This window comes from Malaclemys terrapin, chromosome 1 (genome assembly GCF_027887155.1).
Source record: "Malaclemys terrapin pileata isolate rMalTer1 chromosome 1, rMalTer1.hap1, whole genome shotgun sequence".
NCBI classification, from domain to species: domain Eukaryota; kingdom Metazoa; phylum Chordata; order Testudines; family Emydidae; genus Malaclemys; species Malaclemys terrapin.
Genome location: NC_071505.1, coordinates 249052098 through 249077234, shown reverse-complemented (window position 1 = coordinate 249077234; position 25137 = coordinate 249052098). Strand labels below are relative to the sequence as shown.

Below are 25137 nucleotides of genomic sequence, written 5' to 3'. Positions count from 1 at the left end.
AAATCTGCCACAGCATATATAGCGAGGCTTTTTAAACCTTTTTTAACACATGGGGTGAAATCTTGGCCCCAATTAAGTCAGTGGGAGTTTTGTCATTGACTTTAAGAGAGCCAGGATTTCAACTGTTCCAGCCATATGCTCTTGAACCTGAAGATATATCTGTGATAATGCTAGGGTGCAAGTTTCACTCATAATTTAATTGAGAGCCTAACTGCGCCCAGGTTTATGTCCCAATCCTGCAAACATGCACAAACGTAACTTTACGCATCTAAGTAATTCCAAGGCATTACTTGTGTGTATTCGTTTTTGCAGGGCTCTGGCTTCAGTTTGGAGCTGGGAGACACCTTCATTGAGTGCCTTGTATGTTGACTTGTTGAATAGTGAGAGTGAAGAGAGAAAATCTGGAAACTCCTGAGTAAGAGAAGTTGAAATCTTTTACTTTTCTTCTTCCTGAAATTAGCAGAAAGACTGAAGGGGTTGTGGGAGGGACCTGTGGGGAGGCTGAAAAAATACTCCAAGGCCATCTCCACTGGGAGGTAGGTCATTTTGAGAGCCTGCAGGTTAGATATATGTAGCTATAAACTAATTGTTGTCTTTTGTCAGAAGTTATTTTTGAAGTATATTTTCTCTTATAACATGTATATAGTTCAAATGCTTGGAAGAGAGTTTATACCAACTTAGCTCACAGTGTTTTATGCTAGACTTTTCTTTTCTTTTTTTTTTTTTTGTAATTTTTCCTCCCCTTGGGCCACATTCAGCCCTGTGACATCACTGGAGTTATGCATAAGGGGTGAAATCCTGACGCCAGTGAAGTCAATGGCAAAACTCACATTGACTTCAATAGGGCCAGGATTTCATCCCAGGTGTTGGAAGAGAAGAGTTAAGAGTAGCAGCAAGGCTGAGGCAAAGGTGAGAAGTTGGGTGGGAACTCCTTATCTCTCTTGCCTCAGCCTCACTGTCCCTCTTCCTTCTCCTCCAGCATCTGATGTTATTCATCCTCCCCTTGCTTTCACGGTCTTCAGACAGCAAGGATCACACCGTTAGCCTACAACCCCTGCTCATACAGTCAGCCCCCGCATAACGCACATCTGCAGTACATCACATAGGTGCTTCCTGACCCCTATGAAAGATGCTCCAGGAATGTGCTCAGAACAGGAATCTGCAAGGAAAGGAACAGTATGGGCAGGGCTTGCCGGGACAGTGTCTCCTCCAAGCTTTGAGAGATGCTAGGGGTGCTTTCTATTCTGCCCCAACAATGCTCCCAGATGGTGGCTTTTCTTTTGCCCCCCTCTCCTCTCCAAGGGCTGAGAAGGGATTTGTTATGGTGGCACATTTTAAGTGTCCCCTACCTCTCTTGTAACAGGCTTTTCAAACACACTGCTGGGGGGAGATCTTTGATGAGTGAGATTTTTCACCAATCTAGTGGTGTTCAGTGCTGTTGTAACGCCAAAAGACCCCAGTTGTCGGCGGGTGGGATTGAACTGGGGACCTCTGGAGCTTAGTGCATGAGCCTCTATTGCATGAGCCAAAAGCCATATGCCTGTTAGCTAAGGCTGTAGAGCAGACTCATTTTATCTCTCTCTCTAAGTGTTCTCGGTGCCACTAGATGGGACAGAACACCCAGGGTCGTCCTTACCCATATGCAAAGTACGCAGCTGTGTAGGATACCAGGAAATTTGGGGCACCAAATTTCCTGGTGCCCTGCGCAGCTGCGTGCTGCTCCAGCCCCTGCTCCCCCCTTCCCCATGACCCCCGCTCCGCCCCAGCCCCGCCTCTTCCTGCCCCTGCTCCACCCCAGCCCCGCCCCCACCCCGCCCCCACCCCACCCCGCCTCTTTCCACCCCAGCCCCACCCCCACTTCCCTGAGGACAGAAGCAGGGCCGGGCGGGAAGGGCAGCAACCCGGCCCCAGCTGCGCCACCAGTGAGTGCTGCGGGGTGGTTCCCCCCTATTCCCCAAGCCAGCCCCGGCCCCCCTCCTCCCGCAGAGGCCTGGGGCCCCACACACACAGCCCACAGGGGGGCTGCGTAGGGCCCCAGAATTGCTAGGGACGGCCCAGAGAACACCACACCAAGGAGATGTGTGGGTTACACTGTCAAACTGCTAGGCAAAGGCAGCAGCAGCAGCCTTGCCAATACTGATGCATTTTCAAAACTATTCCCCAGTCACATGAGCTGAGTGAAAGAGACACCCAAAAGCATGTGACTAATTAGCGTGGGCAGGGTTCTAAAGTATTATCACTTTGACAGTAAACTGTTGCCATACATATAGGTCACGTACATTCTCAACCATTGTTGGATGGTATAACATTACATTGCTATAGATAATTTGTGACTATAACAAGCAGAAATAGGATATGGGAAATGTGGCCATAATATATTACATTTCCAGCTAATACGTGGGCATTATTTGGACTCTTCATTGGCAGATCCAAAATATGTATTGCATAATGCTGTTTTATTTGAATATGTATCATTTCTCATATAGATTTTGGGCCAAATTCTGTCAGTATAGCACCTGTGAATTCAGAATAAATCAGTATAGCTCCTGTGAATTCCACAGCAATTTATATCAACTGGGAACCTGCCCCTTTACATAACAGTTCCAATAACAACATCTAAAGGGGAAGAATGGGTTAGTGGTGTTACTTGGCAGCAGTGAAAAAAAGAAGATGTGTAAAGCAAAAACTCATGAACGCTAAAATGGCAAAAAGAATACAGAACTCTAGATAGAGAGGTAAAAAAGGAGTACCTGAAAAGGTAAAAAGGCATTTATTGACAGAAAATGTCAAGAGGTGGAAGAGGTTAGCCAAAGAGATAACCTTATGATCTTGTATAAGACAATCAAACAGCTAGCAAGAAACTTTAGCAATACTGGAGGTCCTATTAAAGATGCAAATGGAAACAAAGAAAAAGATGAGCAGAACATTTTCATGATATTTTAAATAGAACAAGACCAACCGAATAACTAAATATGTGATGCAGACCTATCACTAGAGCTTGATATTGATTTAGGGTTTATTGCAATGGAAGAAGTTAGACAAGTCACCAGTAAACTCAAAAATGGGAAAGTAGCTGGAAAGGACAACATTACTGGAGTGATGCTTAAAGCAAGTGACAAAACACCTCTCCAGATTTTCCTTGTCTTTTTGGGTAGAATATGGAATGAAGAAAAGAATTCAATCCAGTGGAAGAGAGGCCTTATAGTAATATTGCCAAAGTTGCCTTATCAACTCCAATAACTGGAGAGGAATCACATTATTGTCAGTGCCTGGGAAAATCATGTAAATCATCATCCTAGTGCCTGGGAAAATCATGTGCATCGTCATCCTGGAACATATCAAGAAACAAATAGACCTTCAACTTAGAGAGAAACAAGCAGGTTTGCAATGAGATTGTGTGCAGACCATGTCATGGTTCTCAGACATATCACAGAACAAAGTGTGAAGTGGCAAGCACTTCTTGTGATAAATTTTATAGAGTTCCAGAAAGCTTTTGACAGCATACACAGAGACAATTTTTGGAAAATTATGGCACACTACGGAATACCAGCAAAAATAATTAGAATAATCAAGGATCTATATGGTAATTCTGAATGTGCACTCAGAGATGGTGATGTCATTGAAAACCATTGGCTGATGTTAACTGGAATAAGGCAACAGTGTATTATATCCCCTCTGTTATTTGCACTGGCCATTGACTACATCATGAGGAAAGTAACCACAGAAGGCAAAAAAGGGATTTCATGGAGAAAAGCACAACTGGGTGACTCTGTTTTTGCTGATATTTTCCTGCTTAGTTCAACATATTGCTTAATGAAAGAAAAGACCCAGCTTTTGGTAGATACAGCAAAACAAGTTGGTTTGTTCACCCACAAGGGTAAAGCAAAATATATGGCTACCAACATCCCCAAAGTACCTATTAGAGTGGATGAAGGAAGAAATGAGTCATTTTACCTATCTATGGAATGAGATGTGCAATGATGGTGACACCACGCTAGATGTCAAGCAATGACGATTAAAAGCAGCAAACAACTTTCATAAACTTGAAAAGATTTGGAAAAATAGCATGGGGGGCACCTAAGTTCCCTCTAAGCTGCACGGCCATGCGGCTGCACAGCAGCCTAATAAGCACCGTGCAGGCACTCAGGGCTGCGGCGAGGAAAGATGCCTCTCCCGCAACCCTGGAGCTGCCACGGTGGGGAGTGGCACCTCTCCCAGCCAGCCCCAGCCCAGCCCTAGACCTGCCACAGCCCGGGGAGACACGCCCTACCCTGGCCCCAACCCAGCCCCGGCCCAGAGCTGCCGCGGCCAGGGAAGAGGCGTCTCTCCCCCGGCCCCAACCCAGCCCAGCCCCAGACCTGCCGTGGCTGGGGGGAGAGCCATCCCTCCCCCAGCCCCAACCCAGCCCTGGAGCTGCCGCAGCGGGGAGAGGCGCCTGTCCCGTGTCCCCAGCCCCAGAGCTGTTACAGTGGGGAGAGGCGCCTCTCCCCCCGCAGCCCAGGTGCTGCTGCCAGGAGAGAGAGCTGGGGGGAGTCCTCTCTCCCTGCTGTAGCTCCGGGGCAGCCCGCACCTCAAATCCCACATCCCCGGCCCCACCCCAGAGTCCGCACCCCCAGCCGGAGCCCTCAACCCCCCCCCCACCCGCCCACACCACAACCCTCTGTCTCAGTCCTGAGTCTCCTACCACACTCCAAACCCCTCAGCCCCCACCCCGCCACATGAATTTTGTGATGTGCACCAGTAGGGAGGTGATGTGTCCTCACACATCATCTCCCTATTGGTGCACATCGCATCACAAAATTCATTCTACACATGCGTGGGGAAAAATAGAGGAAACAATGGTGGCCCTGACACAAAAATACTAATTTTTAACACCGACAACATGTCTGTCGTCCTTTATGAAGCAGAGACTAGGAAATCTACAACAGAAACTGTTAAGATCAGCTCATTCCAAAGTAAATGTCTGTGGAAGATCGTCAGAGTCCACTGAAAAAAGTTTCTTGCAACATCAGAAATTCTAAGTAGAGCATACCAATCTAAAGCATCATATATGGTCAGAAGACAACTATGGACATATCAGACACACTTTAAGGATGCCATATACATGATTTCCAAAGCAAATGATAATATGGACATCACGTGGAAAGAGAAAAAAAGAGTAACCCAGAGAAACAATCCACAGAACAGAGAAAGAAGGCAAATCCATCAACTTGACACTCAAGCCTGAACAGACCAGCACAAGACCAAAATAATGGCAAAAACTGGTGGGCACCCAATGCACCTCTAGGTGTGGGAGGAAAAAGAAAGAATAATTACACCACTGAAGATGTGCTAGGAGCTTTACAGACTGTAAGAAGACAAGGTCCCCATCTCAAAGATCTTATAACATAAATACCTCAAGTATCTGATACCTCAAGAGCATCTCCTACAAGCACCCTTAGTTCCTCTTAGATTCAAAGAGTTACTTTCAGAGGGATCACAGGAATACATTGCAAGTTCCGTCTTTCAAGCCTACAAACTATTCTCAGTTAAACAAATCCCTTATGCTTTTTAAATAAATTATTACAAATCCATTGTGTAACAGCCATCCAGAACTAGACACATGGTAGACAAAATCTCATTAACAGGGATATATAGGCACCAATGCCATAGGTATAGGGTGAACAATGACCATGTTTCAAAGATGGCACTGATACAGAAATCACATGCTGAGCCTGATACACCCACGCAGAGCTGCAGAAACAAACACAGTACTGTCGTGGTGTAAACTGTGCTGCTTATATAGCACACAGAGATAAATCTGCTTTCCCCAGCTCTCTTTCCAGGGCAACAGTCTCTTTTTGTACCTAACCAAATTGTATTGTTCTTTATATTTTGTAAACAGATGACTAATGTGAAAAAATAGGAACAAAATCCAGTGCTATGTGAATGGGGAGGTATTCAAAATCTGGGATTTTAATTAGCAATTTAATGCTAACCTGAGATCAATAAACTATTTTCTCCTCTTCTTCATTCTGCTTTTACTGAGCCCAGACCGCCAGAGAAGTTTGTTGTTCTGCACAACCTAATCTCTGCTTTTACCATCAACTTCTTTTTTTTTTTTTAATGGTTACATTTCCGTCTTTGCTGAAATGCTTTAACCATAGCACATAGACATTGCAGAGGGTTTCAAAAGCACATTTGAACTCAGCCTTTTGTTTCCTGAGTATATCACCAATTCTGAAGAGCTAAATGTATTAGCAGACCTGAGTTGGGCACTACTCCGTGGTAACATTAAGAACTCTCAAATTGTAATAGATTTAGATTTTAGCAAGTTAGTATATAGTAAATGTCTCGTGCTGTGGCGGGGAATTAAAGCTCTGAGACTGAAATCAATGTGGGTGGGCCCCTAATAGGGCTGTGTGCAGATGTAAATGTTTGCCCTTGTGGATCCAGTTGCAGGATCAGGGCCTAAGACTGTAAGGTCCTCTCAATGGGGAACTGTAATTTTTTAACTGTCTGAATAGCCCCCTACACGTCAGTGGCACTGTATATATATTAAAATATTAAGTAGAGTGTGCATATATAAAATATTAAGAACACTGTAGGCCTGTACACCTTCAGACATGCCTATACCACATACATGATTTGGGTTCCTAAAAGAACAGTCCAGCCAAGCTCAATTAATCTGTGGGGACTCCAACATATGAAGACTTTTCCATAGTTCCCCCTGCAAACTACTCGGATCACTTCCCTCGCTGTGTGGAAGACAGGAGGCAAGTTGTGGTAGACATTGTGGCAAAGGCACAAGCTATTGAAGTGAGAAGATAAAAAGTCAAAGCCTAAAGTTGGCTAGGGTATAACATTGAAAAGAGGAGAAGTGTTTAACTGCTAAATCACCTAAACTGCTTTGCCAAACTTTGACATGCTTGATTTCCTGTGCTTAAATAATTTTTTGACTTAAAAAAAAAAAAGTGAAGAAAAATAACCAGCTGTTCCTTGTATAGTCCAGGAAACAAGTTTGATTTATTGCTTTAAGGTTATTTTTGAAGGGGCTGCTTGTGGCAGCCAGAGTGCCGGAGAAGTCACTGAGGCCTGTCCACTTGAAGGGCTCAAACTGTTTCCTGAACAGCCCTTTTTCACTCGTCACCTCCGACAGCTATTATTGACAACGTGTGACTGGGGCCTTGGAGTATTTTAAAACAGCAGGGGTTCTGGCCAAACAATCAGCCTGTCAATTACCTTTTCCCCTGTTGTGAAAAGGGGGCCCAGGACAATGCAACTTCTCAGCAGGGGGTTGTGCTGCTCCAAGTATGTGACCCACTCTGCACAGTGCAGCATTCAAAACCAAATAAATGCTGGTGCCTGCCCTTTTCTCTGCTTGGATGAGAATTACTGGAAGGTGTAGGTGTCTGCATGGAAAGGTTTGTAAGTTCTGCTGAGGCAGAACTGACTGCAAATTATCATCTCTCTGTGTTACCCTTTCTTATGTTAGGTGGAAAAAAACATCCTTCCTCCCACTGCCCAAGTAGCCCTGACCACAGGGGAACGCCCAAGCTGCTTTACCTATATTGTGGCTTTAAAAACTTCCTGTGTGCCTTGATCACTTGCTGAGAGGACTGTCCATCATACAGCCGCTTTGTCTGGCAGTCACTTCCATTTGAATTTGACTGACTGAGGAAGCCTGCATTATTTGTAATGAACAACAAGGCTTTTCATTCATAATTTCAGTAGGGGGACAGGGTGCTAATGACTGAGCTTGAATAACTAGGGAATGTGGTATTCAAGGCAGGAAGAAGCCCAACTGGCTGCCAAATGAGAGGAAGGGGGAGATGTAGGTGAAAGTGCTGGTTTGAGAAGGCAAACAATAAAATTAGGATCACATATGTATACAAATCAGGTTCTTAAAAGGTAAGACAAGCAAAAAGATAGAAGCAGGAAAGACAGTTGGGGAAGGTCAAACTTTTCGTATTCTATCTAGTGTCAAATGACAAGCCAGATTAAGAACATAAGAACGGCCATCCTGTGTCAGACAAAAGGTCCATCTAGCCCAGTATCTTGTCTTCCGAAAGTGGCCAATGCCAGGTAACCCAAAGGGAATGAATGGAGCAGATAATCATCAAGTGATCCATTCCCTGTCACCCATTCCCAGCTTCTGGTAAACAGAGGCTAGGGACACCATCCCCGCCCATCCTGGCTAATAGCCATTGATGGACCTATCCTCCATGAATTCATCTAGTTCTTTTTTAAACCCTGTTATAGTCTTGACCTTCACAACATCCTCTAGCAAGGAGTTCCACAGGTTGACTGTGCGTTGTGTGAAAAAAAAAATCTTCCTTTTGTTTGTTTTCTATTAATTGTTCCTGCTGTCTATTAATTTCATTTGGTCACCTCTAGTTTGTGTATTATGAGAAGGAATAAATAACATTTCCTTATTTACTTTCTCCACACCAGTCACGATTTTATAGACCTCACTCATAGCTCCCCTTACTCATCTCTTTTCCAAACTGAAAAGTCCCAGTCTTATTACTCACCCCTCATAAGGCAGCCCTTCTATACCCCTAATCATTTTTGTTGCCCTTTTCTGAACCTCTTCCAATTCCAATATATCTTTTTTGAGATAGAGCGACCACATTTGCACACAGTATTTAATAGACTTATATAGAGGTAATATGATATTTTCTGTCTTATAATCTATCTCTTTCTTATTGATTCGCAACATTCTGTTTGCTTTTTTGACTGCCGCTGCACATTGAGTGGATGTTTTCAGAGAGCTATCCACAATGACTCCAAGATCTCTTTCTTGAGTGGTAACAGCTAATTTAGACCCCATCATTTTATATGTGTAGTTGGGATTATGTTTTCCAATGTGCATTACTTTGCATTTATCAACATTGAATTTCATCTGCCATTTTGTTGCCCAGTGATCTTTTCTTTTATTCTTTTTATTTTATTATTTTAGTGAACTAGCAATGGAATAAAAGACTTTCACTTTTATGTTACATTTTACTGTTTTATACAATCTGTTTTTGAAGTTAGTCTGATGATTAGTCTGATGAATGATGATTCAGTCTTTTCTGCTTAAGATTCAGCCTTTACAAAAGATCAGAACTTAGAGGAACTAAAATCAGTGCTCTCTATTCTTTGCAATCTATGGCCCACAACATATAATTGTTACACAGTTTTACACATTGGTTTTTCAGATACATATACGTTCTCTAACTAGATAAAGCAGGGATCGGCAACCTTTGGCATGTGGCTCACCAGGGTAAGCACCCTTGCGGGCTGGGCCAGTTTGTTTACCTGCCGCGTCCACAGGTTCGGCCAATCGCGGCTCTCACTGGACAGGGTTCGCCGTTCCACGCCAATGGGGGCTGCGGGAAGCGGCGCAGGCTGAGGGATGTGCTGGCCGCTGCTTCCCGCGGCCCCCATTGGCCTGGATACCGAACTGCGGCCAGTGGCAGCCGTGATCGGCTGAACCTGCGGACGCGGCAGGTAAACAAACCGGCCCGGCCCGCCAGGGTGCTTACCCTGGCAAGCCACGTGCCAAATGTTGCCGATCCCTGAGATAAAGAGTTTGATCTCAAGTCCGTTGATGTTAACAACACCCTTTCTGTTGACTTCACTGGGCTATGGATCAGGCCCTAACTGAAATTGAGTTAGGTGCTCAAAAATCTATTATAGAACCATACTTTTATTTCTCAATGAAAAATAATTTTCTTTCTGAAAATATAAAAGCTTATATCTTTGCCATATTCTAACTGCCACACGTAATTCAAATAAGAATACATTAAAAGCACTTGCATTAGTTTTACTTATACTATCTGAAAATGACGGGACATTACAAACTTAAAAATAAAATCACACTCCTATCTGAAAACATTTACCTCTATTCCCAAGAAATAGGATAAGAGTATTTTCTTCCTGTTTTAGAGTTTACTTCATGAACTTGACAGCATTTTGTTTACTATCAGATTCATTGTTCCCCTTGTATTTACTTAGTTAGGCCAAAAGAAGAACAGGAGTACTTGTGGCACCTTAGAGACTAACAAATTTATTAGAGCATAAGCTTTCGTGGACTACAGCCCACTTCTTCGGATGCATATAGAATGGAACATATAATTGGAGTGGGCTGTAGTCCACGAAAGCTTATGCTCTAATAAATTTGTTAGTCTCTAAGGTGCCACAAGTACTCCTGTTCTTCTTTTTGCGGATACAGACTAACACGGCTGTTACTCTGAAACTTAGTTAGGCCACAATCCTGTAAGCTGATCTGTACAGTTGGACTCCTGCACCTCCATAGAGCCCCATTTACTTCACTGGTGCTAGACAAGGCTTTAGAGAGGGGTCCACTTACCCACAACAGGTTCTGGAATCAGAATCTCAGTCAATTTCCACCATCTGTCTCTATGAGACTTTCAAAAGCAACAAAGCTGATTAAAAAATGGGAAAATGTGATTCTTAAACTGCAAATAATGGCAGAAAGAACCAAAGCTAGATGAAATACCTGAAACAGCTTTTAAACATTTCAAGTTTACAGTGGTCCTTTAAACCGGTGGTAGGAGTGGATCTTTCTACACAGATAACCTTGTTTAGATAATCAAGTGTCTTGCCTGCTTCTCTCTTTAAGTAAGGTAAGTATAATTAGTTGGCTGTTGCTATCTCTTTTAAAGTGGTTTTTAGTCTATTAGGCCCTGATCTTGCAATCACATCTGTGCAGCCAGACCATTCAGCCCACATGGAGTCCCACTGATTTCAGTGGGGCTACCTATATGAGCACAAAAGTCAATCTGTGTGGATCTGACTGTAGGATAAGGGTCTTTGTCAATTATTATTAGTATTATTACAATTACTTTAATAGAAGCAACACATTTACGACCAAAATTAAAGACAGTGTTGGGAGAGGAAGCATTCTTGATGTTTCTTATGACTTAGAATTCATTCCTCATTAACAAGGGTCCCCATCTGCATGCTGTCTATGCCAACTCTGCTTCTAAGATTTTTTACAAGCCACTTGGACAAAGGGTAAAAAGATTTCACATATGAAAACATAGCTTCCAGGCCCTGATAGAAAGATGAGAATATTTAACAATTGCTTAATATGCTTCTCTTGGTTTGCAGGAAAACTACAAGTGGAACCATGTTTTAAACTAGCCCAGACAGCACCTTACTAATTTGCATGCCACATGTCTCAAACTGCCAAAATTCCAATGACCTTCCTTCACAGTCCAGCCTCTTGGGCCGTCTCTTTTTCCCTAAAATAGCCCATAATTTCTATCACCTTTCTCCACTGTCTCCCGCTAGTGACCTCAGTAGGCTCAGCCTAAGAGTAAACCAGAAATATTTGCATGCGGAAAAAAAATGTTTGGGGAAACATTTGTCAAAACTAGTCTTTACTCACAAATGTGTTAACTAATTCAAAGTCACTCGCAATCAACTGATTCAAGGTAAAACTCTAGTGTAGCTGAGCCTCGTCAGGTCATCTAACCCTAGGGTGACCAGACAGCAAATCTGAAAAATCGGGACAGGGGGTGGCAGGTAATAGGAGTCTATATAAGAAAAAGACCCCAAAATCAGGACTGTCCCTATAAAATCGGGACATCTGGTCACCCTATCTAACCCTGCTCAAAGCAGATCAGGACAACACAGCAGTTAAAATGCTTGTCTACACCCTCACTCACACTCCAACTACCAGCAGCAGCATTTGAAAATTTAAGGGAAAAAAGGCTAAGGCAGAATTTCCCAAGTTGTGGGTACGAAAGCTTGATGTTCCATCCATTCACTTCACAGCAATTTCCCACTTTTGAGGAATATGCTATTAGACCTCTATAAGAAAAGAAAACTGAGTCATGAAATTTATTATTTAAGAGAAAGAAGGAAACAATTCTAGTAACTCTAATGATCTTATTAATATAAATATAATCAAATAATTCTAGTGCTCCTATTTTATTAGAACAGTTCCTATGCACATAATTGTGGTGAATCCACACACACACACACACACACACTTTTCTTTAGGACAATTTTAGGATCTGGAGAAAAAAAATGTTGTATAGATATATATTTGATATTCAACGAGAAAATGTTCTTTTTGGTACATGTTCCTAACTATATTGGGCCAGATCCTCAAGTGGTGTAAAGTGGTTTAGGATCACGCCAGTTATCTCACCAAAGAAGACAGACACTGTTGGACAGCTCTGAGTGACAATGACCTGATCCGGAAGGGTATTGAGCACCACTAAAACAATTAGGTCAAGTTGCAGGTAGCCATTCTGTTTCAGGACTTTACTCAGTGATTTCAGTGGGAGTCACAGGTCCTCCATGCCCCTTGGGACTAGGTACAAAGTCAAAATATTACCTTTTGACTCCCCCACCCCGTTGGACTCCCAAAATTTCTTCCTCCCAACCTGTAATGAAAATCATACAACTGAGATGAAAGGTATTTGAACCAGGGACACAAACATCCCACGTGAAATCTAATAAGCTATTAGGCTGAGATTTTCAAAGCTGTCTAATAGATGTAGGCAGATACCACCCACTCATTTCAATGAAAAATGTGGGTATAAATACCCTAGACTGCTCTGAAAAATCTCAACTTAATATTTTATCAATGGGCAGAGGACTTCAGACTAGCCACTCATATAAGCCAATTTTACTATAAATAGCTCCCTAATGTACATTAACTTTTTTCAAAGGCTCAAACATGAAAGACAAAATCAATTAAAGGTTTAGGATTCTATGGAATTACTAGGCAGTAATAGCTATGTGTAGAGAGTACATGATGTCCATAATCCATACCTTCACATTGCCACATTAACTCAAGATATAAATGTAGAAAATGCTCTGAGGAGGCACCAAACAACCTGAACTGCCATTCCCTTGTGATGAACAATCACTTATATAGTTTTGAAAAAGGGAAGTACATTGCATTTTTCTTCTCTGCAGCCTGAACAATGGAAATTAAATAAAAGTATGTAAGGTACATTTTCAATATTTAGATGCAGCAGAAATCCTACCAGGACCTGATTTTGCAGTCCTTACATGGGCAAATCTCTAACTGAGGTGATTGGAATTGCTAGTGTAACTAAACCCTGGTCACATATATACATTTACTGCGGTCCTCAGCTGGGAACGAACCCAAGACCAAGAGCACTGAAAACACAGGCTTCTGCTTGAGTTGAAGTCAAACTCTTGTTGAAAGTAGCAGACTGTGCAGTCATCAGTGCAAGCCACTAGGGGAGACATAATTGCATATACTAATATTAGGCCACTTCATTTCACAAAGGCTGCAGGATTATTTCTTTTGCTGACTATCTGGAAAGTGCCAGCATGCCAGTGGTTAAAATTTACCAGTAAACTTTTATTGCCCTAATAGCCCCAGCAGTTTTGGAGCATTTGCATATTTTTTTCTTAATGGGACACCTTCCACTTTAAAATAGTTTGAACTCATTTCATAAAATTAATTCAAACATAGTTTCGGTACTACATCTGCCTGGGTCACACTGACAAATGTTGGAATTTTACAGTCACATTTTCCTCTTTGTCAATTGTTTTTCTCACCCTAGTCGCTCTGTGAAAGTCACGACAGGGGAAACTCAGCATGGCTTTGATCCTCCAAGGCACACTGTGCAGATGAACATACGCCTGTATAGTGCACCACCCAGGACATGCAGGATTGGGGCCTCACTAGCTAACACCTACTGAACTCACTTACTTGCACTAAGTAGTATCTTTGGCCTCAATTTTTAAAGATATTTAGTGATTTTCAAAAGCACCTAGGAATCTACCTCCCATTGAGTTCAATAGAATTACTCACGTGGGTAAGTGCTCATCAACATAAAGGTTGGATAATCTAGCTTGCGGTTCCTGAGCCTGTAAAGATTTACACATAAGCCCATTCACATGAATACAGCTAATGTAAATGTACACAAATATTTGTAGTACTGATTCCTTAGGGCTTGTCTACACTGGCAATTTACATTGCTGCAATTTTCTCGCTCAGGGGGTGTGAAAAAAACACTCCCCTGAGTGCAGCAAGTTTTAGCGCTTTAAAGCGCCAGTGTAGACAGTGCACCAGCGCTGGGAGCTACGGCCCTCATGGAGATGGGTTTTTTAGAGCGCTCTGCCGCAACCACACAAGCCACATTGCCAGTGTAGCCTAGCCCTAAATTTGTAAATTCATAAGGATTAAGGCCATGTCTACATTAGAAAATTAGGTCAGCATAACTACATCACTCAGGGGTGTGAAAAATCCACATCCTTAAGCAGCAAAGTTCTATCAATATAAGTCACTGTTGAGACAGCACTAGGTCAAGGGAAGAATTTTCCAGTCAACCCCGCTACGGCCTCTCGGGGAGGAGTATTACCTATGCTGATAGGAGAAACCCTCCTTGTAGGTGCACGGTAGTGTCTACAGTGAAGCACTACAGCTGCACAGCTGTAGCATTTTAAGTGTAAACAAACTCTAACATGCGGTCTTTTTAGCTTTTCGGTAAGGCCTTGATCCAGAAAACACACATATGCTTAACTTTGGGAATATGAATAACCCGACTGATTTCCTATATTTCATTGGGACTATTCACATGTTAAATACATGTACATTTGAAGGAGTGGAGTCTAACATGTCTACCATACTGCTGGCTGCTATAAAAATAATAATATTGTGAACACTATTACACTACACAGCTTATCGATTTTAAAAAATGACCTAAAAAATCCTTCTCCATCTCTAATATCTATGTTTTTAAACTGCTCTCATTTGGGGAGAGGGGGATTGTTTTTGGTAAGAACTGATTTTTTGTACCTTGCCAAAAGAACTACAATTCATACAATATCAGGGTTGAAAGAGACCTCAGGAAGTCATCTAATCCAGTGGTCTCCAAACTTTTTTGATCGCGCACCCTCTGCTGCGCCGCCCGGCTCTACCATTTTTGCCAAAGCAAAAAAAAAAAAAAAAAAGCTCTCCTCCTGCTATGTACCCCCAGAGATCCTCTTGTACACACCCCACTTTGGAGACCACTGATCTAGTCCAACCCACTGCTCAAAGCAGGACTAATCACCAAATTTTTGCCCCATCCCTAAATGGCTCCCTCAAGGATTGAACTCAAAACCCTGCATTTATCAGGTTACTACTCTAATCACTGAGCTATCCCTCCCCCAACCTACATAGTTTTTTCTGTTTGCCTCCTAATGGTTGATCTGAAGTAGATGTGGCCCTGAATTAAACAGCCAAATCTGAATTCCTTAACCCTCACAGCCAAAGCAGACTCCTTAAGCTCAATTATACCCGTTCCCCAGTGGGGAAATGCAGCACCAACACTAAACTGATCCAAGTGTACATTCAGCGGGTCAGGCCCAGCTATAACTTGTAGGCAATTCAGGCAGGAGAACTGTCCAGCCTCGCTGTAAATCACGGAAATACTGACTTTTCCAGGCCAGACGTTCTTCAAGCATATGATCTGAAACGCCTACGGTAAAGCCCCTTGCTGAAAAGCCCCGGGGAGCGTCGGGCAGGTGAGCTAGGTCCCGGGGACTCTCCTGTGGGCAGCCCCCGAACAATTTAGCCACTGTAGAGCACAAAGGCAGCAAAGAAGAAAAGGTGAGAGAGAAAACTTGTTGCAGCAGAGGCAGAGCGGGCTAGGTGGGGCTTCGCGGGCAGCCACTGAGCGCCGCCGTGTGCATGGAAAGGCGGGGCTCTTACCTGCGCAGCCTGGGATTGACTGGCAAGGTGCCTGCAGTGCAGCTTGTTCACTAGCGGCGGCTCCCGGTTAGCGTTACACAACGACGGGCAAGCGCACGCGTTCCTCTGCCCCCCTCCCTGCGCTTCCCCGGACCGCCTCTCGCAACAGCTGCGCGCCGTGCCCGGCAAGACTGGGCAAGCGGGCAGCCCTCCCGGCTGGTTCGAACACCGCCGAGCGCTTCTTGTTGTGGGGAAAGTCCTGGCTGTTCCTACCCAGACAGCTCCCAGCGTCTCTTCCACGGCAGCTCCTCTGGCCGACCAACTCTGTGCTCCCTCTAGTGGGGATCCGGCATGCAGCCGCCTCTCATTCATCAGGAGGTCTCAATGGAGACCAGCTTTGCAAAGCTGCACCTCCCTAGCTTTTTGTTCTCGGGCAGGACGGTAATTCACCGATCCGTCCGCTTTACTTGCGTCACTGAAATTACACGAAAGGGGAGAAAATGTGGAATGCAACTAATTCCCTCTAGCCCGCGATCTCAACACCACCACCCTGCGCAGATATCTCGGAAACAACAGCAGTCTAATTAAACAGGCAGGGCAATGGTCTTCGATAGTCTAGTGAGCTTTCAAAGGAAGATGTTAGATTAACTATAGACTTGCCTTACTAATAAATTAGCTGTGGTTAATTTTCTTGTGTGTGTATATATATTATAGATAGATAGATCTCTACATATAAAGAGAATAGGTGAAGGTATAATACACCATCCACTTTATTTTCATGAGATAGATGCTCATCTAATTCACAAAGCTGGTATATGTAAAAGAGGATGTGCAGGCAGACCAGATAGCGGTCGTACAAGACTTTTTGCTATGTGAATGCTCATGCAAATAATACAATTTACCACGGCTGCCCAAAGCAATTTCAGAGGCCCCTTCCATAAAAAAAAAAGTTACAATACTATAGAATACTATATTCTCGTGGGAGCCCTGCAGGGCCCAGGGCAAATTGCCCCACTTGCCCCCCATCTGGGCGGCCCTGCAATTTACTGCGGACTTTTATTTCTCATAGATAAAACCATGCAAAATAGGTTCTGCATACACGTGTGAATATAGGGTTTGGTGTGTGTGCGCGCGCGCGCCTATATATGTTTTGGAATAAAATACACAGTAAGGAATGTGGCAGTTTTTGAAACCAATTATTTCACCCAGTGCCTGCCAATACAGAGAAGAGGGGATTGTGTCATTACTATAACAGACAATGCCCATAAACCAAACGTTGGGTTGTTTTCAGACACCGTCCCATATGTTAATTGAACTTAAATAAAAACACTATCCGTATCCAGTGCTAAGTACTGATGCTCTCGAAGTTGTACAGCGCTCTAGCGCCTCCGACTCATTGTATACCCTCTACCTTAAACAAATGAAGTTCTGACTGTCACATGAATGACAGTGTAACCACAGTCCTAGCAACGAGGCCGGAGCTTTCCTTCCCCCTTTCTTTTTGTTACTGTTTTTTAGTACATTACACCTCACTGCATCATGCTGATCCCCTGGACACACACGCACACACAAAATCAGAGTGCTACTCATTCCATTGTGTAGAGGACAAGTATGTCCCGAGCAGATAGCTGGTGTCTGAGGTACACCGCGTTCCACTTATTATCGCAGCCACTAATTTGGGGGAGGAGGTGGTGTGGCTAGTACTAGAACATGGTGTATGATCGTGTTTACGCAGCAGCCCGTACCCAAAATAATACCCCCTCCTTCGGCCGACAAGTGGTAGGCGATTGGATTAACTACAATGCAAAGGAAAGGGAGGGGGCGTTTTTAACTTCTATTTAGTTCTACTGCAAAAAAAAAATACCACCTGAAAGTTTTTATTTTCTTCTAAAACTCAACCTCAGGGGGCTTCCGTTCAATCCAGCGTAACCAGTCAGCTCGCCTGAGGGTCCCACGTAGCTTTTTGTTTTGTCTGCCCGAGTGTCTCGCACGTACTAAGTGTGGTTACTTTGTACGAAGGAGCCTCTTACAAAAATCAGCGGCCCTAGGAGGGAGTTGCTGCTGCGCTAGGCAGCACTGGGGTGGCGAGGCCGGGCCGAAGCAGCAGCGGGAATAGCAGTTGTAACAGTAATAGAGCAGCAGCGGCGGCGGCTTTGCTTGCAGTTGCAGTGCAAGTCGTCCACCTCCCCCTCTGGCTTGCTCGGTGCCGTTGCCCTTTTGAATGCCTCCTGCGGCTCAGAGCGCTGGCAGGGCGCTGGGAGTGTGAGTGAATGTAGCCCCGCAGAGCCAATGAGCTGGGACCGGATGCGATATATCCTCTGGGACAACAACTGCTCTGTTCCTCCTCAGATCCACATGACGCCATTTACTGCTGCTTTTGCAGAGAGATCACCCTACCTCCTCCGGAAAGGAAAAGAGAGAGAGGGAGCGCGAGCAGAAAAACGCCAAGCCCCTGCAGCTCAGATCTCAAATCTTCCTCCTCCTCCTCCAAACACACAACAACAGGCACCACCACAAATCCGCTGCGCTTCCAAAACACCCCCTGATTGCAAACCACAGCGCTGCCTGCAACACTCACACGCTCACAGAGGGAGCGAGAAAGCTAGAGAGAGAGAGAGGGGAGCTTGCAGCTTCTCAGCAGAACGGCTACATTGCATAGGCTGCTTTTTTGGAGGAGCTCAGTGGAAGAAAAGCTTTGGGATTGTATTTTAGATCCACTTTATTGTGTTTGCTTTGGCTTCTCCCTCCCCTCCCGCCCCTTGATCATTTGCAACAACAAAAAAAAGTGACTTGGTATTGGCGATTGAGAAGGGGGGGAAGAGGAAACAGTGTATGAGTGATTTCTTTTTAGGAGCAAAGAAATACCCACCCGACCTGGAGACCTTTCATAGAGGTTTATATTTATAATCGATCTGGGGGACAGTGAGGTCACTTTGCTCTGGATTTTTTGAGATGATGGTGATGATGATTTGCAAGTTGGACTAAAGCTGAGTTTGGAAAAGATTTTTTTTATTTTTATTTTTTTACTTTTTTTTTTTTTGCTGCTGCTTTAGGCTGGATTTACTTGCAAACCGCAGGAAGAAGAAAACACGAGAGAGGGGGGGGGTTGGTGCAGTGCTGCGATCACGGTGAGAGCATTTTCCTTCTTTGCAAAACAAGCCTTTTTTAATAACCCAGATTGTTCCGAGGAGCTCGTGGAAATGTAGGTGTAAAGTCGATCCCTTTTCAATCCGTGAACCTATTCTCTCCCCACCCCCACCCCACCCCAGGAGTTGGAAGTGGAATTTCAGCGAGATTTTTTTCTTTCTTGGGGAAGTTCGGCGGGGAGAGAGGGGAGCATCGGATGGTTTCTGAGGGCTGTTTCGTGTTTGTTTCCCCTCAGAAATGACTTTACAGGGAGGGAGCCCCCGCCCCCCCCTCAGCTCCGCGCCATTGGGCGGCGGGGGTGAGTTTAGAGGGCGGAAATCTGTACTCAGGTTTGAGCATTTGCAGGGAGCAATGTCTACGAAATATTACAAGGACTCGAAGCAACTCAGTGACTTCTTTGCAAACTGTATTCTTCTACAGTCGCGGGAATATGCCCCTGAAAGGTAGAGACGGGGAAGTCCTGGGTGTATCGTGTCTCAAAGCATTACATGGGTTTGGGGTAGGAATTTGGGGGGGTGGTTTATTTGTATCGCCTTTGGGTTGCTTGGTCCCTGTACTTGGTGCGTTTAGCCATCTCTGTTTAAATGGAAGACTGACACTATTCTTTAAGTGCATTGAGAGACTTGTGCAATTCGGAAGTGAGCTCACGCCTGCTATAAATATATTTTCCATGCGATAAAGTTAAATAGATCGTCGATATGATAGGGAGTAAATTCTTCCCCGGTTTCGTTATATGGTGTGTAGGACTGAAGCAGTTTGGGGGGAGGAGGGCACGGAAAGGCTTAATATGTGTGGTGGTGGTTTACTTTGCAACAGCCTCTAAAAGTTGCTGGTGTTTGCAGCAAGCTATTTGTGTGTCAGTTTGCCCCACCCCGATGGTGAAGTCCCTTTTGCCCTAATCCATAGTCTGATCACACACTCAGCCCTTAATGGGGGTTTCAAAGCACTTTCAAAGAAGAAGAGGTGGTTGGTGTGTGCGCGATGGAGATGGGGTGGGGGAGTGCTGCAAAGGCTCCTGAGACAAAACAGAAATTCATGGGCAGAGAACTTTTTCCCCCTTAGGCTTCCCTTCTCCCAGCCAACACGACATGGGTTTTTCCACAGCATACAAGGAGCACTTTGCGTTTTAAACTTCCCCATGCGTGCACAGGATAAAACCCAGCCCCTTTCTCCCCTTTTCCCAATCCCAGTTAGCAAGAGTTAGCAAATCATGGCATTTCTGCTCAGCAAGTGAGTGGACTTCGGTTTTTGGAAGCGGTGAATCGCGTTATCTCTCTCTCTCAAAAAAAGGAGCAAATGTTTCTCTTGCTATGCTCTTATTCGGTAGGTGGAAAAAAGGGGGTGGGTGGGAAGGAGGGAAGCATTGAGATCAACCGAGATTAGAGAGAGGGAGAGGGGAGAGTCCCGTTTCCCTGAAAGAACTACACGAAAACATACATGCAAAAATAAGAGTGCTGTAGGTCTGCATCTTGCTGTTAGCGGATCTTTCCAGAGCTCTCGGTGTAATAAAATGCAAGGGCCGTTTGTTATTCTACAAATTCTGTGGGTTCCACTTTGTAATTCCTAATCTGGGAATGTGGCTGAAATTTACACAAAACAGGTAAAATAGTAGTAGCACTGGCGAGGTTTCCCACAGCTGACTTCCTGGAATTGGAACTGGTGCTTAATGGTAGCCCTTGAAGGGGAAACCTGCACTTTACTACACTATCTTGGAGGTGTTCTCTCAAATGAGAAGTAATGCGGGAAGCTTTATATAACTCTGACTCCTCCAGCATCTCCTGGGGGTAGGGGGTGGATACACAATAGTTAAAAGGAAGCATGGGCTTGACTTTCCTGATAAGACAACTTTAGAAGTCGCCTCCCTCCTCCACCCTAGAGGATGTCGCCTGTTTATCTCCAGGTTGTCTGCATTTGTGAGGCTGCTTGTTTCATTTGCAATATCAGTCAGTCCTGAGAGAATGAAGGGATTGCTGCGCCCCACCTGCTGAGCACGTTGTTCTGGGCAAAGATGAAGCCTATAAAAGGAAAGGAAGAAAAGAGCAGTGTTTTCTTCTGCAGCTTTTACCTTGTTGTTTGAAGGGGTTCAGTTTCGAAGACCCTTATCTTTCGAAGAACCTACCTGTCAGGGTCAGTCGAACTTTTAGACAGAGGCAAAAACATCTCTCCTTTGCTCTTTGAATTTAGTTTACATCTAGAATTGGAAGAAGAGGGGTATGTGATGTTGCAAATTCCTTTCAAGGTAGGAAGCACCTTGATTTAACCTTGTTATCTTTAAATAGCTTCCAATAAGGGCATGTCTGTTCTGGGCATTGGATTTAAACCGTTCTCTTGGCAAGGGTTTTAATTTGAAGTAAATACAAACAAGAGTTTAAGATGTGTTTGCAAGATAGCTTTCACGTGCTGTGAATCATGATTTCTAACATGCATGCTGGGTGAAAGCCAAGATTTAACAATAATGAACACATCTAATATTTTTATTAAATTTCATCTTTTTAGAAAAGGGCCAGTTTATAAAATAAAATAAAAGAGAGAACTTATTTTGGCTTGAAAAGTAACCAGCGGGTAAAAGGTTAAACGTTTTCCTTTGGTTTTAGAATAAAGACGCATATGGAGATGTTCACTGTTGAAGTGTCTGTTTGGATATATTTTACAATACTGTGGTGTAGTATTATTTATTGTTGGTAAGTGATGTGTACAGAGTAACACTATGGTGCCCTTTCTAGGTATAATTGAAGACATTGTGTGGTCCTTGCAAGAAGCAAGGGTTCCGATTTGTTTTTAAGTCAAAACAAATTGCTTTGGACTTTTATGTAGCTAATTTAATTTTGTGTCTACTTTAGAATCCATTAAAGAATGACAGATCGGTAAATTCTGATCTTCAGATTTGTTAACCATTGTACTAAGGATCAGTATATTATAAGCTTATGATGCTAGTCATACGCTGATTTTTCTTAACTTTATGCATATTTTATTGGGTTTCCACTGAATTTCTTAAGCCCACTTCCATTCTTAATTACTTAGAGATGTATCCTCAATCAAATAGTCGTCTTGGATTGTAGTGTTTAGATTGTATTCTGCATATTTTTGTTCCACATATTGTTGTGTATTTTCTAGTCATGCCCAATATTTGAATTATAATCTATAGATAGTTTGAAATGTAAAAACAATTTTGCAGTGGTATTTAATAGGAAATAGATTAAATAAAATAACAGCTGTCATGAAGTATACAAGTATGACACACTTGACAATCTTGGAAAGAGCCCTTTTTTACTTCTGCAGTTGACGTTTTTGGTAGCACTAACTCACTGGCGTCTAACCTCAAACATTTTATTGCTGTTTGGTGTTTTTCTTGGGACCATTGGTATTAAACTACAATTTCCTATTTACATCATGTTAAGTTTAATGTGTAAAGAGACTAGCCTACCAAAATATTACCCAGTTTTAAATAAAGTTGAAGAATTAAATGTCTGTTGTCAGCAGGTCTCATTACACTTGCTAAAATATTTGTAGCTGTTCTTTGTGTAACATGTATTTTTAATAGTGTTATGTGAAAGGAAGAGTTGCTTTAAGTGGCTATGTTAAAATCCATGGTCTAGCCAGAGGATGACTGGGAGGTCTCAGTGTCAGGTTTTAAATACCTAGATTTCCTGGAATCACAAGTTAAAGTCTTGCCAGGGTCAGCAAAAACCTCTCTCCTTGCATTATAGATTAAACTGAGTTCAGTGCCGTTTACTGGATGTGGATCTTTATGATGAGTTCTTAAAAACCTAAAACTTCTGTGTTCTGCGTGGATGGAGAAAAATATCCTTTAGCGCGTTTAGTAAAAATAAGGGTCTCTTTAACAAAATCAGACAGGTACAGAGTACTTACCAAGTCTGGCTCCTGCCCTCCACCTTTAATGTGGCTCCATTTTAATGGTGGTGTACTTATTTAATTAGTAAAATGCCCCGGGATCATTCAGGAGGAAAGACAATTTGCAAATGTACAATATGATACAATAGTGAATCTTCTCTTTGTTGCTACAGGAGTTCAGATGTGTTCTAAGCCTGCTGGAGTGACCACTCTTCAGGATACTGATGGAGACAAGAGCTCAGAATGGCAGTGGGTCCCAGTCTTTGCTACAGGTTCGGCATGACGGTGGGAGGCAGCAGGGAGACTCTGACCTGAGGGATGTTCTGACACAGCAGGTTCATGTGTTGTCACTGGACCAGATCAGGGCCATCCGAAATACAAATGAGTACACAGAGGGACCTACAGTGGCTCCGCGACCAGGGGTTAAACCTGCCCCTCGTCCAGCTAGCCAGCACAAAAACGAAAGACCACATGGCTTGCCTGAACATCGTCATCTTACCAGGGTCCAACATGCACAGGTACATACTTCCTCCCGGGCACCCCTGTCCCGTTCCATCAGTACGGTCAGCACAGGTTCACGGAGCAGTACAAGGACAAGTACAAGCAGTAATTCATCTGAACACAGACTTTTAGGATCATCTTCAGGGCCAATGGCTGATGGGATAATCAGGGTGCAGCCCAAGTCTGAGTTCAAGACAAGCAATCTGAAGCCCCTGAGCAAAGACGACTTGGGCATGCATGCCTATAGGTGTGAGGACTGTGGAAAATGTAAGTGTAAGGAGTGCACTTCTCCAAGGACCCTGCCATCCTGTTGGATCTGTGACAAGCAGTGTCTTTGCTCAGCCCAGAATGTGGTTGATTATGGGACTTGTGTTTGCTGTGTGAAATGCCTCTTCTATCACTGCTCTAATGATGATGAGGACAACTGTGCTGACAACCCATGCTCTTGCAGTCAGTCACATTGCTGCACTAGATGGTCTGCCATGGGTGTTGTATCCCTCTTTTTGCCTTGCTTGTGGTGTTACTTACCAGCCAAGGGTTGCCTTAAATTGTGCCAGGGGTGTTATGACCGGGTAAACAGACCCGGATGCCGCTGTAAACACTCAAACACAGTTTGTTGCAAAGTTCCCAGTATTCCGCCCAGGAACTTTGAAAAGCCAACATAGCATCAATAATCGGGAATACTAAAGTTATAAGGATTCTTCTAACACACATATGCAACCAAGTAAACAGCTATAACCTTGGCACTGTTAGTAGAAGGGTTGGGGGTATACTTTGCTGTTTGCAGTGAACTGCTTTTCTGCATGTGTGCCATCTTAACTGATCTGCTTGTTAGAACCCAGCTAATGGAGCTCAAATATGGGATGCAGTACTTTGTGACCCATATATTGCATAAGCTAAAGCAACACAGACACTCCTAGGTGACTCTATTGTTTGTGAATAGTACTTGCAAAATTTGTAAATTAGCAAATGAATCCTTTTTTATTGTTTTCTGCCAGAGATAATGTGCTATATTTTTGTATATACGATAATATTTTCAACTGTGAAAAACAAGTCGTGTCATAGAACATGGCACAGTCACAAAATATTATACTAATATGTTGTACATTCGGAAGAATGTGAATCAATCAGTATGTTTTTAGATTGTATTTTTTGCCTGATGGAAACCCTCTATTACAAGACTCTGATTTCCCTTTGGACTTCATGTATATTGTACAGTTTCAGTAAAATTCAGCCTTTATTTTCTAATTTTTTTCAACATATTGTTTAGTGTAAAGAATATTTATTTGAAGTTTTATTATTTTATAAAAAAGAAATATTTATTTTAAGAGGCATCTTACAGATGTCCCCCCTTCTTATGAGGACGTCATAGTTGCTGCAGATAAGGGGTGACAGATGCATATGTTCACTATAAAATAGAAAATATATTAACGTTTGAAATTAAACTGGGCTGCTTGTCATTTTTTCTCCCCCCCTTATCTTTATTGCTCTGAATTGGAAAATCTGATTTGTGGGGTTTGTTGGTTTGTTTTAAAGGGGAAAGTTCAAAGAAACGTGTGGCTAAAATAATTAATTGATTTAAGAACTTTAGGTTAATGAAAATTTAAATGTTCTTTCTATAGCTGAAAATGATGCATTTTTTTTACCCTTACAGAAATGGTATGAATGCTATTTGCATAACATAAGACGAAAATGAACATAGGAAAATACACGAACTCATTCCAGACTAGGAATAATCAACACTGAAAACTGGCCTATCCTGTTAAGTGATGAGCTTTTTGTGCTTTAAATAGGAAATAAGTAATACTAGTTCACAAAAAGGTTTGGCTTCCACAGGCTCAATACTCAGGGGAATAATGGACAGTTCATATGGTTAGTTCAAGGAGTTTGTATGATTATTTGTTAAAAGGAGAAGAATATGCTACAGGGAGTGACAGATCTGAAAGCATTCCAGCCTTATGTAAAACATTTGCCTCACT

The 25137-nt window shown here is 43.2% G+C and overlaps 1 protein-coding gene across 1 annotated transcript; it reads left to right on the top strand.

Annotated features, from left to right (window-relative positions):
* The first annotated feature begins 17786 nt into the window (after positions 1-17786).
* SPRY2 (sprouty RTK signaling antagonist 2) lies at positions 17787-24597 on the top strand. Its single transcript, XM_054011880.1, has 2 exons — positions 17787-18786; positions 22831-24597. Exon 2 carries the CDS (start codon positions 22882-22884, stop codon positions 23821-23823), a length of 942 nt encoding a protein of 313 aa, XP_053867855.1. The 5' UTR covers positions 17787-18786; positions 22831-22881; the 3' UTR covers positions 23824-24597.
* The last annotated feature ends 540 nt before the right edge of the window (positions 24598-25137 follow it).